The 17,129-nt window shown below is 43.2% G+C and overlaps 3 protein-coding genes and 1 non-coding gene across 4 annotated transcripts; all 4 read left to right on the forward strand.

Annotated features, from left to right (window-relative positions):
* Positions 1-1,456: 1,456 nt before the first annotated feature.
* On the forward strand, positions 1,457-5,174 carry tlr2 (toll-like receptor 2). Its single transcript, XM_061092480.1, has 2 exons — positions 1,457-1,515; positions 2,783-5,174. The coding sequence occupies exon 2, from the start codon at positions 2,792-2,794 to the stop codon at positions 5,138-5,140; it is 2,349 nt and encodes a 782-aa protein (XP_060948463.1). The 5' UTR covers positions 1,457-1,515; positions 2,783-2,791; the 3' UTR covers positions 5,141-5,174.
* Positions 5,175-7,670: 2,496 nt separating this feature from the next.
* LOC133025745 (protein PERCC1) lies at positions 7,671-8,510 on the forward strand. The gene has a single exon (XM_061092491.1). It carries the CDS (start codon positions 7,671-7,673, stop codon positions 8,508-8,510), a length of 840 nt encoding a protein of 279 aa, XP_060948474.1.
* A 426-nt stretch (positions 8,511-8,936) lies between these two features.
* trnal-aag (transfer RNA leucine (anticodon AAG)) lies at positions 8,937-9,018 on the forward strand. The gene has a single exon. It is a non-coding gene; the product is annotated as a tRNA-Leu (tRNA).
* A 1,432-nt stretch (positions 9,019-10,450) lies between these two features.
* Positions 10,451-15,562, forward strand: pdia2 (protein disulfide isomerase family A, member 2). The gene is made up of 11 exons (XM_061088702.1): positions 10,451-10,743; positions 11,700-11,903; positions 12,629-12,762; positions 12,845-12,982; positions 13,336-13,452; positions 13,584-13,709; positions 13,916-14,110; positions 14,694-14,814; positions 14,918-15,096; positions 15,189-15,359; positions 15,447-15,562. The coding sequence occupies exons 1-11, from the start codon at positions 10,476-10,478 to the stop codon at positions 15,501-15,503; spliced, it is 1,710 nt and encodes a 569-aa protein (XP_060944685.1). The 5' UTR covers positions 10,451-10,475; the 3' UTR covers positions 15,504-15,562.
* The last annotated feature ends 1,567 nt before the right edge of the window (positions 15,563-17,129 follow it).

Below are 17,129 nucleotides of genomic sequence, written 5' to 3' on the forward strand. Positions count from 1 at the left end.
CATCTGCAGTGAGGCTTTGGAGCAGTTTTATCTCAGAAGCCTTAATAAGCAGCATCAAGGTCCGGTTCAACAGAACCAGAGGTGCTCACAGTCGACTCCGTAACAGCTGGTTCGTCCGGTGCAGGCTGAGCAGAATCAAAACAATTACTACGCAATGTAACAGCAAGACAAAGGGCTGTAAGAACAGTGATGAAGATGAGAAGGATCCGATGATTCTGTCATGTCCTGATGGGAAGAGAGAGCAGCAGACCACAGCCGACCTGGTGGGGAAGAGTAAGAATCAGTCTTAAACTAATAAAGGTGCTTCATCAACGACTGGATCCACATCACCTCAGCGACACATTGGTGGTGGTTACAGATTTCTTGCTCCACATTTAGAGTCAGAATTTTATTTGGATCAGCAGCGAGTTGCACACAATCACAGATATCAGACCCTTTAAATATGTCTTCTCTTCTTGACCCATGTTTCATCCTTTCACTCAATTTTTGTGGAAACAGTGTTTTTATTTAATCCTGCTGACAACGACTGTTGGGAAACACTGAACATGTAGAGAGGACAGGGAAACTATGGTTAATTATAGGTTCTCACACAATCGTTCACTGGGATTTATTTAAAATGTTACCACAGCATTAAGTGCTGGTGCAGAAGCTTCTTCTTTCCTCGGCTCGCGCTCCTTTTTAGGGGAAGTTTTCAGCTCTTGTTGCAGAAATGAGGAACAAGCTCACATGCTTTAATAGACTCAGTTTAAGAGACAGTGTTTTTTTTATAAACTTCTTTTATCGGCTGCTTCTCCTTTTCATACAAGTGCTTCATCTGACACTGCTGCTGCACTCGTTGTTGTTGTTGAAATTCAGTATATTGTAGTAACAGGGCAAGTGTTTTAAACGCTGGTCACAAATACATGTGAATCCCTTTGCTGAGGATGGAGTGAAGCCTTGCTCTCGTTACTGGTTTGGTCAGGACCTTCAGACTTTTCTGTTTAGTCTGAACCAAAGTAACAGGTGTGAAGGGTTCCTCCGACCATTAACCCAACTATATGACCAATAGTTAGTCCAACCCACTCCTGAAACTCTAAAAGGTGCCTCCGCCTTGAGTCAGATTTCCCTGTCAGTCAGTCAGAAGACAGACCCGCTCACATAAACGCTTTCATGGTTCTCATCAAAGTTCTCTGTTCCGCTGTTCGAGCACCTGTCAGTCGTGAAGCTGACAGCGGAGACGGGTTTGGGTTCTGGCAGCTGCTGATCCGCCTCCAGCTCTTCGTGCAGTCTTGTCAGCTCTTTGCACACAACTCATCTGTGAAGTCAAACCACAGCCCTCCTGTTGTCACGGCAATGATCTGATCCTGAAGCTGTGCCAGGGAACTGCAGCCGCTGCTTCCTGAGGATTCTCAATGAACCCAGTGAGACTTGGGGGGGAAATCGTTTTCAAACTAGAGAAGTGACACAGAAAACGAGTTCAACTTTCTGACATGATGTTGCTGGTGAAGATGTGAGGAGGACACCACTCGTATCAAGGTATTTTCACTGTATTTTCACTCTGTCCTGCTTAATCTGTGTTTTATAGTCTTCTGCAGGATTATTTACTTTATGAACCGGCTCAGTTTCAGACAAATTAAAACATTTTTAATCATGCACTGACGATTTTATAAATTAATTCATTGCTTGGTTGCTGCCATAAAGACACATGGTGGGTAATTTAATTAGCATTGAGCATTAACTGTGACTTTGAATAATGTAACATTGCCTTTTAATTAATTTATAAATTCCCCTGTTGAATTAATGCAGTAGAATTTAAAATGTTGATTAAAAACAACAAAAGTGAGGCAAGAGGAGCTTAGTAATAATATTTATAAATATTTTGTCAATAAAAACATTTTATTTTAAATATGTGCAGTAATTGAAAATGGCGAAACAGTTGGAACATACACGTCTGGTATTAATTCTCCCTTCGACACTGAAGAAGGACATGATTCACATTCACACAGATAAATGTACTAATATTAATAATCTAAAATAGTCTAAATTCCATAGAGCTGCTTCAGTTTCAAGATGCTGGAGTTTTACACGTCGGCTCACTGTCACACTATCATGGTTAAAACACATTTATGTTATTAGATACAGATCAAAATGTTTGTAATGTTGAAACAATCTATATTTTAGAAAATAAGAAGAGTGGATGGAGATTTAACCCAAAACGTGATCATTGGCGATTCTCTGTGGTTAAGCTATACCAGAAAATAGCTCAGACAACATTTGTTTTACTCACAATGTTCTTTTGTATTTTAAATATTAGATGACGTAGGAATAGTTTGATAAATATGAACATTTTTGATAATTAACCACAGCCACTTATATTTTTTTTAACACAGCATTGCTGCAGAGATGGAAATGTCGATTTATTGTTCTACTACTTTGAAAACAGATCAACATCATTATCTACCAAATAACCAACATAACATTTTAACAAACATTCATTGTTCCCAGAGGATGAATCCCCAACCTTTCCTTTAGCGCCACCATGAGGTTGTCATTTGTGGTTTCAAGTGAAAAGCCTCAACAACTACTGAATTAATTGCTATTAAATTTGAGATTTCATGTTTTCCACAGGATGAATTGTAATGACCGTTCCCATTTCCCTCCACAGTTTGTGTTCAGTGCTAATTAACCAATCTTAGCACATTAACGTGCTTAATTTAATAGCATGTCTGTTTATTGTCTTATTGTTTTCTTCAACAGTTTGGAACAAAAGGCCTGATGGGGTTTTTTCTTTGGTGTTTTACAGGAACTCAACATGAAGATCCTGACGTTTCTCGTGTTAATGCCTCTAATGCATCAAAGCTTCTCACTTTCCAGACCTCAGTGTCACTTCTGTAAGGAAACATCGTGTGACTGCTCAAACCAAAACCTGAGGAAAGTCCCTGCAGCCCCCCCACAGCACATCACTGAACTCGACCTCTCATTCAACAGAGTGGAGACGATTCTGCAGGACGATTTTAGTGCATATGCCAGTTTGAGGTCTTTGATCTTGAGTCACAACAAAATCAAAACCATCCAGGGACGAGCTTTTGTCCCCCTGACTCATTTAGAGACACTGGACCTGTCCATGAACCAACTGGCTGCACTGTCTGCTGACTGGTTTAAGAACCTTCTCTCCCTTCAGCACTTGAATCTCCTGGGAAACAGATACAAAACATCGGGTGAAGTCGATCTATTCCAGCCTCTGAAGAAATTAAAAACCCTCCAGTTTGGAGGACCTTACTTTCAGTCCGTCAGAGAAACAGACTTCTCTGGGCTGAGTGGTCTTCAGGAGCTGGTTTTTGATGGGACAAACCTACGGAACTATGCAGAAGGAAGTTTGAGACGAATTGGGCCCATCAGCCGTGTGACCCTCAGTCTGAATGGTCCCTTTAACAGGAATCGAACGCTCGTAGAAGTGGTTCTCTCAGATGTTGTACACCCGACCACAACGCTGACTTTCACTGAAACAGTCTTCTTCTCCAAATATGACATGTACCCACTGAAAGTGGCCTACAATGGCGGTACTACACGTATTATTTTTAAAAACATCAGCATGGCGACTGCAGCATGTGTAGCTCTTCTAAACATGCTGCCAGACTCTAACATATCTATGTTGGCACTTGAAGATGCAAAATTCCTCTTATTTCCTGTGGGTGACATTCGGACGATCCCAAACTCTTTTTTGCGGTTGGAAGTTGCTGTCTTAAAAAACGTGGATGTCCCCGAGTTCCTCAACTTCCCGGCTCTCTTTTTCCTGCAGCCGCTGCTGAGGGGGCTGCGACGGGTGACTGTGCAGAACTGCAAGGTATTCGCCCTCCCCTGTGAATCCGCTGCTGACTTTTCAAAGCTGGAGTACATGGACGTCAGTGACAACTTCTTCAGTGATTTAGCGCTGAGCAACATGATGTGCGACGGACGGGGGGGCCTGTGGAGTCTGCGAACCCTCAACGTCAGCGGAAATCACCTGCGATCAATCAACAGCCACCTCTTCACCAAACTGGAAAACCTAAACAATATCGACATGAGTGGAAACATGCTTCACGTTATGCCTGAGACGTGTACCTGGCCTCCCAGTCTAACGTTTCTAAACCTTTCATCGACACATTTAACAAAGGTGACCTCCTGTCTGCCGCCCAGTTTGCACGTCCTTGATTTATCCAACAATGAGTTGATCGTGTTCGACGTGGGATTGCCTTTCCTCACAGAGTTGTACATCACCGGCAACAAGATCAATAGTTTGCCTGTCGGTCGTTTATACCCTCGCCTTGTAGCCATCTCCATTCAAAACAACGACTTACAGACATTCAGCGGAAATACTCTAAATGCTTATGATAGTTTGAAGAGTCTGGAGGCAGCGGGTAACACGTACGTCTGCTCATGTGACTTTGTGGAGTTGGTGACGAGCGGCTTGACGAAGCATCGAGTCAGAATCGAAGACGAGTTGAAGTCGTACATATGCGACTCGCCTGACGCCGTCAGAGGAACCAGCGTAGCGGACGTGAGGTTGTCGGCGTTCGAGTGCCAAGCAGCTTTATCCTTTTCCTTGCTCTGCTTGGTTCTCCTGGTTGTGTTGCTGCTCATTGCAGGTTTGTGTCACAAGTTCAACGCCGCGTGGTACGTGGAGATGACCTGGGCCTGGCTGAGAGCCAAGAGGAAGCCAAAGTTGAAAAAGGGAGTGCTTGAGTACGACGCCTTTGTGTCCTACAGCGAGATGGACTCCGGTTGGGTGGACGCGCATCTGGTCCCGGAGCTGGAGCAGTCCGAGCCCCCGCTCCGACTCTGCCTCCACAAGAGGGATTTCCGTCCCGGTGGATGGATCATGGACAACATCATGGACGCCGTCGAGAAGAGTCACAAAACACTCTTCGTCCTTTCTCAGCATTTTGTCCAGAGTGAGTGGTGCAAGTACGAGCTGGACTACACCCATTTTAGGTTGTTTGAACAAAACGACGACACGGTTGTGCTGATTCTGTTGGAACCAATCGACAAAAAGACCCTCCCCAAAAAGTTCTGCAGGCTGCGGAGGGTCATGAACTCCAGGACGTACCTGGAGTGGCCCGATGATGACAACCAGGTGGACAGGTTCTGGCAAAGTTTGAGAGCCGCTATTAAAGACGTGTGATTGATAACGTGTCTGGAAATGTGGGTTTTGAGTTACAGGCTAAAGTTGGTTATGAACTGATTGTGGTTAAGATGAGGAATAAACTGTTATACTGGAAGTCCTCACAAAGTCCTAATAACGGTAGCTGTGCACATCTGTGTGTGTGTGTGTGTGTGTGTGTGTGTGTGTGTGTGTGTGTGTGTGTGTGTGTGTGTGTGTATCCATGTGCTTCTGTGCCTAAAAACGTGTGTAATTTATTGTCGTACTCTTGAGAGCTGACATATTGCCGCTATTGATCTTTAGCCCTAAAGTCAACACAGAAGCCTGGATACTGAAGACAGGGAGGCCAGGGGAGCCAGGGTGTCCTGATAACACACACACACACACACACACACACACACACACACACACACACACAAACACACACACACACACAAACACATTAATGCTCTACGTGCACATATGTACAGAGTTACAGATGTCCGTAAAGGTCAGTAAAATCTAGTGAGTGATGGAGTTACTCAGTGAGGCTTCATCAAATCATTACATTCATGCAGAGGCTCTGATGCATGACTCGTGCATTTTACTGTTTAATTCTAATTAAAAGTTTAAGAAAGATGTTTTCTAAGTTTCATACCTTCAACTTCAGGGACGTTTCTTTAAAAGCACAGAATTTGACACGATATAAAAGAGGACATTTTATCATCAACTAAAGATTAGAACAATGTAATATTTATGACTAGAAGTTTTTATTTCCTATTTGGTCAGGTTTATACATGTAACTTAAAACCATGCATATTTTAATTTTGGTTGAAATACTCTTCAGGCTCCACATAGAAATCAATTGGAATTTATTGTACTAGGGAAAAACTGTCAATGCTTTTCAGGGAAGTAAAGTTAACGTTCTTTATAGGATAAGTTTATCCATATTAATGTGGTTTATGGCAAATTGTGAGCAATAAGGAAAGTTAAAAATGTTGCTGGGTACACTCTTTTTCAATATAAAATCATATGTTTAAGACAGAAATGAACACAAACACTCATCTCATTTACATTTTAGGAAGAATCAAATGGGCGGGGCACTGAGCCTGACAGAGGAAAGGAAGTTGGACATTCAGAGACGACAGAATGAACTAACATATTGTTGGTTTTGGTCTTTTTGTTGACAGTCACAAAAACATAAATCATCTCCAACCGTATCTTTTAAATCGTTAAAACTCATTGCTTTCTTGGTTTATTGTCATGTCAAGTTCTAACCTGTTCATCGGGGACAGTCTGTTGCTTTGGGGATCTTTTCTCTGCCTGATCTAATTTTATCTCAGAGTTTAATTCTCTGAGTCGCTCGACAGCTTCAGGTGGAACTGACACGACGTCTGACAATAAAATCATCATCTGAATCATCCTGCATTAACCACGTCACTGGGCTGCCAGACTGTCACCAGCACTGCCTGTGTTCATCTGTATTTGATTTGATATTTTAAGTTTTATTCTTGCACAGTTTTTCTTTATATATCTGCTGCACCATAATTGTCCAGGCTGTGTTAGTCTAATGCACAACTTTGTATAGCTCTGTATAGCTTCAGTTACTTATCTTTAAATCTGTATTATATTTGGTTTCAATACTCCTTGTGTCTTTCAATCACCCTATACTTAAAATGTTGAATTGTCAATATCTCCCTTTGGCACAAACTTCTTTACAGTGACACCTTTGTAATAGTTTTGCTGCTTTGTTATCTCATTAGAGTGAATTTATTCTCGACACATTTTGACCTTTCATTATTTTCATTTGACTGTTTTGTGTGATAACTGATGCCTACATTTCCCTCGGGATCAATAAAGTATCCATCTGTTTCTGGGGAGTTTGCCTGGTTAATGTTGCATCTGATTAAAAACAAGAAGAATCACTGCAGAGCGTCATGGATCGTGACGAGCTGCGTCTGACTGTATCTCCGGTGGGAGACGAGTGGGGGGGTGGGGGCTGAAGTCGGTGCAGAGTGTTCCCCTCTAGAAGTCAAAACAGCATGTGATTTGATTTCACGCTCTTTTTATCCTTTAACTAGCCCGATAACGGGGACGGAAAAGGCAACTGAGCGTGTGTGTCTGTGTGTGTGTGTGTTCCTAACAACTCTCCATCATCCCCTGGCAGAGGATCCATTAGCCTCGGACCCCCTCCCCGGTTTCCCAGTGATAAAGTAAACAAAGAGTGTTTGACCAATTCGACAGTCAAATATTTGTTCTGGAAGCTGCCTCGTCGGACGGGGGGGGGGGGGACACACACGCGTCTGCGGCCGCGTGCGGAGGTATATATACAGTGACAGTCCCAGTGGCCCAGTATCACACATGCACGTACACAAACAGAAACGTGGATCCATCAGTGACCTGACCAGACCTTCTCTTCAACAGAATCTCAGCTGATTTCCACGTCTCTGGGTAATAAAACTTTCACTTTTTAAACCATTTTCAAAGATTTGATCCGGTCAGCGTCCTTCTATCCTGTTGGATTCTCACCTCTTGTCTCCTGTCACCGTCTCTCCAGCGTTGACGAGCGATCATGGCGGCAGGCGTCATCAGGAACTTCCTGGTCCAGGCCCAGACTCCGACCTACTTCCCCATGATTTTCCAGAGCTCTCCGTGCAAGGACGACATTGAAATGGAGGGCGAAGAGAAGCAGGAGGAGAGGGAAGAGGAGAGGGAAGATGAAGAGGACAGAGAAGACGACGAGGACGATGAAGACTCTGACGCTCAGGAGGAGGAAGAGGAGGACGAAGGCTTAGAGGAGGGTTTTCTGAACCCGGCCCACTGCGCTCTGGACGTGACCAAGCAGCTGCTGACCTTCGCAGACCTCATCAGTCGGGACGTTCAGAGGTATTTCGGACGCTGCTCCGGGGACCAGGACGCTTGTGACATCTACAGCGACTCCGTCTCCGCCACGACCGGCGGGCGCCTGCGTTACTACGACGACCTGCTGAGAATAGCGAGAGCGGGAAGTCCGGAGGAGCGCAGCTCCGCCGTGACCGAACAGGAAGCAGTCGGGGTCGCAAAGGGCAACTCCATTTTAGGGCCCCTCGCTGAACTCTTCGACCACGTGAGCCCGAGTCTGGGCCGCGGCCGGCCGATGGTCAAACGCCATCTCCCGCTCAGTTTCTGGACCGAGCCGATCCCCTGCTGCTCCCTGGGCGGCTTCACCAACACACCCGACGTCACAAACACGAACACACCTTCACAGGGCGGCACGCACACAGACAATGACACACACATGCCCTTTAACACACACCACAACGCACACGGCCTGGAAAACAATCAGCTGGATTTCAGTGACTTGCTGGCGTACTGGGACCCGAACCCAGAGCTCACACACACACTGACGGAGAGCACACACATGCAGCATTGAAGTAAGTGTGAGAAGTTGTGTGTCCGTCACAGTTTGTCATTGTAAAAAGTTTAATAAAAAAAGAATAACGTCTGTTTCCTGTGTGTCTGAGATTTGAACCCTGATACGATAGTCGTGCTAACGGCTCTGAGGTCCTGTTCACACTTTGTAATAAAATGTTTCCTGAATGTGTCTCTTTTATTCTTGTATATCCTGTATTCTTCTTCTGGTGCTGTGGTGGTTTGAACTTAAATCTCACAGCAAGGTTCTTCGGTTCAAGTCTTGGTTTTTCTTTCTTTCTCTGTGGAGCAAGAGTACAAGAGTTTCCTCCCACAGTCCAAACACATCTAGAGTGGGTTGATTGGATAATCTAAATGTCCATATGTGTGAACTGTTGAATGTCTTTGTTAGACGTTTGTGTAAATGGCAATCTCACAAAGTTGTACAGGTAGCGTGGCCGAGCGGTCTAAGGCGCTGGATTAAGGCTCCAGTCTCTTCGGAGGCGTGGGTTCAAATCCCACCGCTGCCAGTATTTTAGAGTTTATGAGACAACAGTACATATGATTGATACAATGAGGTGGATTGTAATAAAACAATGGGACTAAAAACAGTGATACTTTACCAACTCGCCACTGTCTTGGCCTCAAAATTGTAGAAAAATGTAAAATCCTTCTTTGGCATTTATTCCCTCCATACTATTCTTTTTTTGTTGCTGCAAAACAGTACAGACGCCCATTTTTGTTCTTTTTCTGAAGTCACGTTTAATCACAAGACTTTTCCACCCTCCACTTCAGAAGGTGGCGCTAATTTGCCCCAAAGAAGAAGATATGGCAAGTTTCTGTGTGATTTTTCTCTGGAATTGTCCCTGTGAAATTGTTCTCTACAAACGGCAAGTGAGGCAGTTCATCCAGTGTGTGTGTGATCTGAAGATTATAAGATTAAAGATCTGTTAAATCTGTCAGTGTGTCTGTGGCTCCCACATTTCAAAAATCGGTCAAGAGTTGAAAATCCTCCAGTGTGCAGCAGCCCTGACGGCAGCTGTTCTGACCAGGCAGTGGAGGTGTCATGTGTGATAGAGGAAGTGTTGCAAATAAATGCACTGTATGAATGTGTGTGTCCCTCAAGGAAAGTGGTATAAATAATAGAACCATTGATATTTCTCATTATAATTCATTTCAGAAACTTTCAGTGGAAATGTGTCTTTCGCTTCTCGTAAAATACACCAAAAGTACATCAAATACACACACAACACATCAGTACATACCACATACAATACAAAAGTACATATGAACAGGTAGCAGTGGGAAAGTTACATGAATAACAGCAATATCATAAGGTAACAATTCCCTATAATACTATTATAGAGTCCCTTAATACAGTGTTAAGTAAAGTATGAACAGTTTAAGGGTTAAATAAAGAGGTGAACTCTCCTGTGACTAATGCAAACCATGAATCTGCTGACAATGTGCTCATGTGATGCTGAAATTTGAATTTGAGCTCTAAGCAAAACAATAATATCTGTTATCACAGTGTGAAAGAAACATTTGCATCAGGGCGGTGAGAGGTGACAATGAGAGCTTTACATCCATGTGATAGAACTCTGTTTTCAGGTAAATGAGGGTGTGATAAGGCCCAGAGTGATGACTCAGCATATTTATCCACATGCTCCCGTCTGTCTGGTGACAACCTCTGAAAGAAAAACAGGATCATTCTCAGGAAAAGGGAGGAGGAAGCAAATGGATGAGTGTACTTGTGAAGGCTCCAGGAACATTAACAGCAGATCAGCCAGTTTTCCCAATTGTTGACTCTACAGGGCACCGCCCGATTGGCTCAAACTGGATAGGGTGTAACTCCTGATTGGGTGAGCAGGGAGGCCAGTAACATTTCGACACACGCTCTTCATATTAGACACATATAGGTAGAAACCTGCAGGGACACATGTACTGAAGGTTTCCACACCTGAGCGGAGGCACCACAACAGCCGACATGAGGACGCACACGCTTCTGTCCCTGACGCTGCTGGGCCTGCTGCTGTGGGCCTCCTGCATCCAGGCCGACGACGCAGAGGAGAACAGTGACACACCGACAGAAACACCAGAGGAGAGCAAAGAAGAAGCTGCAGGACAGACAGAGGAGGAGGAGGTGAAGAAAGAGAAAACCACCGAGATAGAGGAGGAGAAAGATGTGATGGTTCTCCACATCAACAACTTCGACAGAGCTCTGAGCGAGAACCAGTTTCTACTGGTGGAATTCTGTGAGTAGTTACGATGTAATATATATAAATATGAATAACTGAAAAACAAACAAACATTTTTACAAACCAGAGCATTACTTGACATAGAAACTTAAATTAACCGTAACTCAATCTCACCTGTGTGCAGATGAGTCCATATTAACTTGTAAACTTACATTCATTCATTCTATTACATACACTTGTTTCATTCTGCACCCATAGGGTTGAAATCTTTGATATTTGTCTCCTTAGGTTCAGGTCCCAAAAAGTAAAACGGAGTTTCTAGTAACAGACATTCGCTTCTAAAATGTTTTAAATATTTAAGTTTTCCAAAAAACCCTCCAATTATTGTACAATTCTCACGAAGTTAATCACATCTGTTTGCCTTCATTTAAACATCTGTGTTGCTTTTTAGCACAAATATGATTTTGTGTTGTAATGTGATGCAGATATGTATTTTTAAAAGAAGAAGTGCAGATGTGAGCTCTTTTTTTTAGAGTGAGAAGAAAAAACAAAATGTAAAACAAGTGAAGAGGGTCATTCTTGGCCTTTTTCCAACTAAATGCTGTGAGGTCTCAACTCAGTAGAGGAAAACTTTGGGATACGACCAAAAGCTGCAGGAAGAGCTGAGTACAAGAACCTTCAGTCTTTTTATCGAAATAAAAACCGTTAAAGCCTTCTTATGCATTGAGGCGTTATCGTGCAAATGGCCGTGCACACACGTGGCCTCTCGTGTCCAGATGTTCTCCAGGTTCAACTCTCCCACACATGAGCTCAGTCAGAGGAGAGGTCATCAAAGGGGATAGAGCCTGAAGCCAACTGCCACCGCGGCTATCAGCAGCTTATTTCCATGTATATCTGCTCACGTGCTGCTGATAGTGACAAACAGGTGGATGGAGCCGAGGCCTGTTTCAGTTCATGACCCCCCCCTCAGGTCCCAGTTTGTCTTCTACATGATCTGTGTGGGTTTTGTGCAGACGCGCCCTGGTGTGGTCACTGCAAGCGTCTGGAGCCGGTGTACGCTGAGGCTGCTGGGAAACTGAAGGGGGAGGAGTCAAAGATGCGTTTGGCCAAAGTGGACGCGGCGGTGGAGAAGGAGCTGGCGGAGGAGTTTGAGATCGGAGGATTCCCAACTCTCAAACTGTTCATCGATGGTGGCCGCAAGCCTGTCGACTTCACCGGTAAACACACATTCACATAGCACACACAGACACACACACACACACACACACACACACACACACACACACACACACACACACACACAAACCCAGAGGATTAAATTAAACTGATTAAAAAATAAATTTCAGACCCTCGATGATTAAGTCTCACAGCTGCACATAATTAGTTTCTATTTCCAGATCGTGTGTGTGTGTGTGTATATGTGTGTGTGTGTGTGTGTGTGTGTGGCTTCCACAACTTAAATCATTTAGAGTGAGGACTTTACTTTGGACTGTTTAAGTTTTAAGTTTAGGTTTAGTTTTTGGTTTATGTTAAATTTAGAGTGGGATGGGTAAAGTTAGGTTCAGGTTAAGTCGAGGGGGAAGCTAGATTAGGGTAAGGGTTAGGATTTGTTAATTTATTATAATTGTTTATTTTGGTGTAGGTTAAGATTACGATTAGTTTCAGGTCAGTTTCTCATTAAATTAATGATATGGTTAGTTTAAGGGGTTAGAGAAAGGTTAGGTGAGGGTAAGGGGAAATAGTGAAGGTAGATTAGCCCTAACTCTTTAGATCAGATTTTTAGTGTCTTTGCCATGTTTTAAATATACACAAACACATGAACATTTCCCAAATCGTCAAACTTTTAGGTTTATGCTTTTGTACATTATCTATATACCTCAACAGGTCATAGACATATATTCGTGAGCCTGACCTAATTGTGTGTGTGTGTGTGTGTTGTCAGGTAAGAGGACAGCAGAGGGAATCGTCCAGTGGATGAAGCGTCGTTCAGGTCCTGGTGCTCCACTGCTCGACTCTGCAGAGTCTGCAGCTCAGTTCATCGACGCTCATGACATCAATGTCGTTGGATTCTTTGACGTACGTTATCTACCCAGTTTTAAAACTCATGAAATATATTTGTTTTATTATTCAAACTATATTTAAATTTAATCATCACTAGGATCTGGACAGTGAGGCGGCGAAGCTGTTTAAGGAACTTTCCCTGGACGTGACGGACACAGAGTTTGCTCTGACAGCGACTCCTGAGGTTTTCCAGAAGTATGAAGTGCAAGAAAACTCAGTGGTGCTTTTCAAAAAGGTACGAACATGTTCTGACATCAAGAGAGAGACAAGAGTCCGGAGGTTAATAGAGAGACAGTGTTTAGGTACAGGGAGTTTTCATGGTGTTAGCTCTGCTGCCATCTAGTGCCAAGATACAGTGCTTATAGCATTTTTCTAGGGTATTTATAGAAATAAGTAGTAGCCAAAAAAATTTATAAAATTGAATTTCAGTATTTCATCATGATTGTGTTACATGTCTGCAAAGATTACTGAACAGGCCGAGGGGCCCAAGAGATCAGGGAGATACCTGGTTAGACCCTCCATTAGAAGTGATGTGACGTGTGTGTTTGTGTGTGTGTGTGTGTATGTTTGTGTGTGTTTGTTTGCTAGTTCGACGATGGCAGAGCCGACTTTGCGTTGTCAGAAGAAGGGACACTGGACAAAAAGAACCTGACCAAGTTCATCGACGAAAACAGTCTGGAGCTGATCATCCCATTCAAGCAGGAGGTGATAAACACACACACACACAAACACACACACACACACACACACACACACACACACAAACACACATCATTAGACAATTAAGTGTTAAATTATACTCAAATCCCACCATGTGTGTGTGTGTGTGTTTTCAGACTTCAGATAAGATCTTCTCCTCGAAGATCCTCCTGCACAGCCTGCTGTTCATCAACTCCACCGTGGAGAGTCAGACGGCTCTGCTGGACGCAAGCAGGCCTGTTGCCAAAGAGTTCAAGGGCAAGGTAACACAGTGTGTGTGTGTGTGTGTGCGTGTGTGTGAGTGTGTGTGTGTGTGTGTGTGTGTATTTGTACAAAAAAGTGTCATTAAAAGTGATTAAATATTTATAAGACCTAAAGCTCAATTTAACCTTATTGTCTTAACAATTTTCTTCCGTTTGTGGGTATATGTGTTTGTGTGTCTGTATGTGTCTGCGTTTGTGTCACGCAGATGCTGTTCATTGTCATCGACGTGACGGCCGCCATGTCTCATGTGCTGACATACTTTGGCGTGGCCGAGGGCGACGCCCCCACTGCTCGCATCATCAACATGGACACGGGAAAGAAGTTCAACATCGACACCAGTGACCTCAGTGTAGACTCACTGCGACAACTGTGCCAGGAGGTTGTGGGTGGCACCGCCAAGGTAAAACACACAAACACCTATTATCTACTTTACACAATAACATAGATAACATAACATCACATAAAAATAGTATTTTTTACTCCACTTCATTCATTTGAATGAAAACGTCTCCATGTGTCCCATATGGGGACATATATATGAGATGTCATCAGCTCCTCTAAAAGCCCTCAGATGGATTCACTTTATTAATTTGAATTATCTAGATTTTCACAATAAAATAAAGATTAGAAAGAAATAGTTCCTGTAGATGAACTTCTTCTCAAACCCTCATGACCTCATTGTGAGCACAGACTGTAAATAAAGATGGACGACATGACAGTTACCCAAAAGTGAAGCCAAAGTGTTTCAGCGGTCCCCTGGTGGCTGGCTGCAGTATATACAGTAGATCATAAACCCCTCCTCCTCCGTGTTAGCAGATGGGACATGGACCAAACTTATAAGTCAAAATAAAGGTTGGAAAAAAAAGTCATCTTCAAGAAGGTTTCTGTCATTTTAGGTAGTTCTTATCACACTGGTGTTCGTTCGAGTACTTAAACTCACACTCATAGCAATCAGTTGCTTAAATATGTATTTTTTGTTGCAGCCGTACTATCGCACAGAGGAGATCCCAGAGGACTGGAACAAAGGACCAGTCACTGTCCTGGTGGGGAAGAATTTTGAATCTGTTGCTCTGGACCCGACCAAAAACGTCTTTGTGGAGTTTTGTAAGTCAGTGTGTCCGTCTGCCTCAGAGTGACATGTGTACTGTAACAACTCAGGCTGGAATTAAGTGTGTAAGTGTGTTGTTATGTTGGTGTGTGTGTGTAGATGCTCCATGGTGTGGACACTGTAAGGAGCTGGCTCCCATCTGGGATAAGCTGGGTGAGAAGTACGCTGGCCACGAAGATATTATCATCGCCAAGATCGACTCTTCAGCCAACGAGATAGAGTCTGTCACTATTCAAGGATTCCCCACGCTCAAGTATTTCCCAGCCGGCGGCAAAGAGGTAAACACACACACACACACAAACACACATACACAGACAAACACACACATTCCATCACAGAGCTCGTGATCACGTCTTTCTGCTTCTCCCAGGTGGTCGAATTCGCTGGAAACAGAGACCTGGAGACTTTCTCTAAGTTCCTGGATGATGGAGGAGTGTTGCCTCAGGAGGAAAGTATTGGTGTTGAGGAGGATGAGGAAGATGATGATGATGATGATGATGATGAAGATGATGATGATGATGATGCTGAGGAGAGTGACAAGGTTTGTATTCTTTTATATTCCTACATCAGAATATCTCTTCTCCACTCACCCTCTTCTCATCCATTCATTTATTGTTCTCTCCTTCAGGACGCTGACGACTCTGAAGAGACGCCGACCAACACAACATCTAAAGATGAGCTATGATGTCACTTTGAGCCAATCAGAATCCATGTAGCGTCTTCAGGTTTTCTTAATAAAATGAATTTGGGTTAAAAAGTGTTGATGATTATTTTTGAAATGACCTTAACAATGCATTGATTATTTCAGGAAGGAAAGAAAGAAAGAAAGACAGTCACCACAAAGACACTGCACCACACACCTAATAAATAAGTTCCCTAAATGTTTTTTTTCATTTCACTTTCAAGATTCATGAGTTATTCCCTGGGAAAGAAGGGAAATGTCAAAAAATGTCTCACTATGTTCAAGAATTGTATAAAAAAATATCCTGGGTCAACAATAACATTAAATGGCTTCTTCCCTGCCCCACAACACATCCCCCCCACCCAGTTCCACGGGAATCTGTGCTGTGGGTTTTGCGTTATCTTACCTGCAGACAAACAACAAACAAACCAACCAACAAACAAATTGACGAGCGAGAAAACAAGAAGACTGGAGTTGAGCATAAGTGTTTTACATACACAGGCGAAGGAAAAAACAACACAGTCAGGGTGGAGAGAGAGAAAGTAAAAACAGTGCAAGAGAACGGATGCAGTAGAAAGACACAAGATAGAAATAAATAAGAGGCTTAGTTAAAAGCTAAATTAAAAAGATTGGATTTTAACTTTTATTGAAACTAGATCTTATGTCCCCTTCACTTTCTATCTGTCTCTACGTGACATTTATCTGGTGCTTGTTAAATAAACAAACACATTAACAAATATATAAATGGTTAAGTTAATATCACACATGAAGATTTACTATCCTGTGTGTTTAAAGGAGGAGTTTTCATGTGGGAACAGGTTTGTGTGAGAGGCTGAACTCCAGAGGGAAACGGTGGAAGAGGGTTGGTTTTCATTCTGTGGGAAGTAAAATGTTTCTAATTCCAGAGGAAAACAGGTTGAACAGGCTGTGATGTCACGCCTGTCACCAGCCTCTGGCCCAGCTTCCTGATTCGTCCCAGGTAAGAGACCACTGCTCTCACACATCTCACACTTCAATCAGAGACGGAGGACAGGTCGTCACCGGCAGCATTTGGAGTTTGTTCGGAGGAGGGTTGGCGCCTGGTTTTGGATCAGACTCCAGGGCTCGGATGTTTCCTGTTCACAAAAGAGAAGGGACCCATGTGAGGTAGAGTTACACGTCTGTTTTCAAAAGGCACGTTCGTTACTGGTCCGGCTGCTTTTAATGTGATGTAATGAGATGGCATTTAACATTTAAAAAAAACATCCCTGGCAGTAGAATGATTCAGGATCATCTGAGTTCAGAGTCAGTTACGACACTGACGGTGTGTAGTTGTCGTTGTTGTTGTTGTTGTTTTGAACGTCTGAGTTGAAATAAGCTGAGAATGAGTTTTTAAAAAGGGAAATACTTCAAGTTAATTCAATGAAAGCACAACTGCTCTGGAAATACATTGTAGAGAGAGAAACATGTATTTTACAGTGTGTAAGTAACTGAATAATTTGTATTTGTGCGACTTGACTATAATGTTACAAGAGGGTGTGTGTGCGTGTGTGTTTGGGGTGGGGGGGTGGGGGGGGGGGTAACTTGAACAACAGAATCAGAGAGGCAGACCCGACGTGATTATGTGACATGTGACAATACGCAGCTTGA

Source organism: Limanda limanda, chromosome 2 (genome assembly GCF_963576545.1).
Source record: "Limanda limanda chromosome 2, fLimLim1.1, whole genome shotgun sequence".
Taxonomy (NCBI): Eukaryota; Metazoa; Chordata; class Actinopteri; order Pleuronectiformes; family Pleuronectidae; genus Limanda; species Limanda limanda.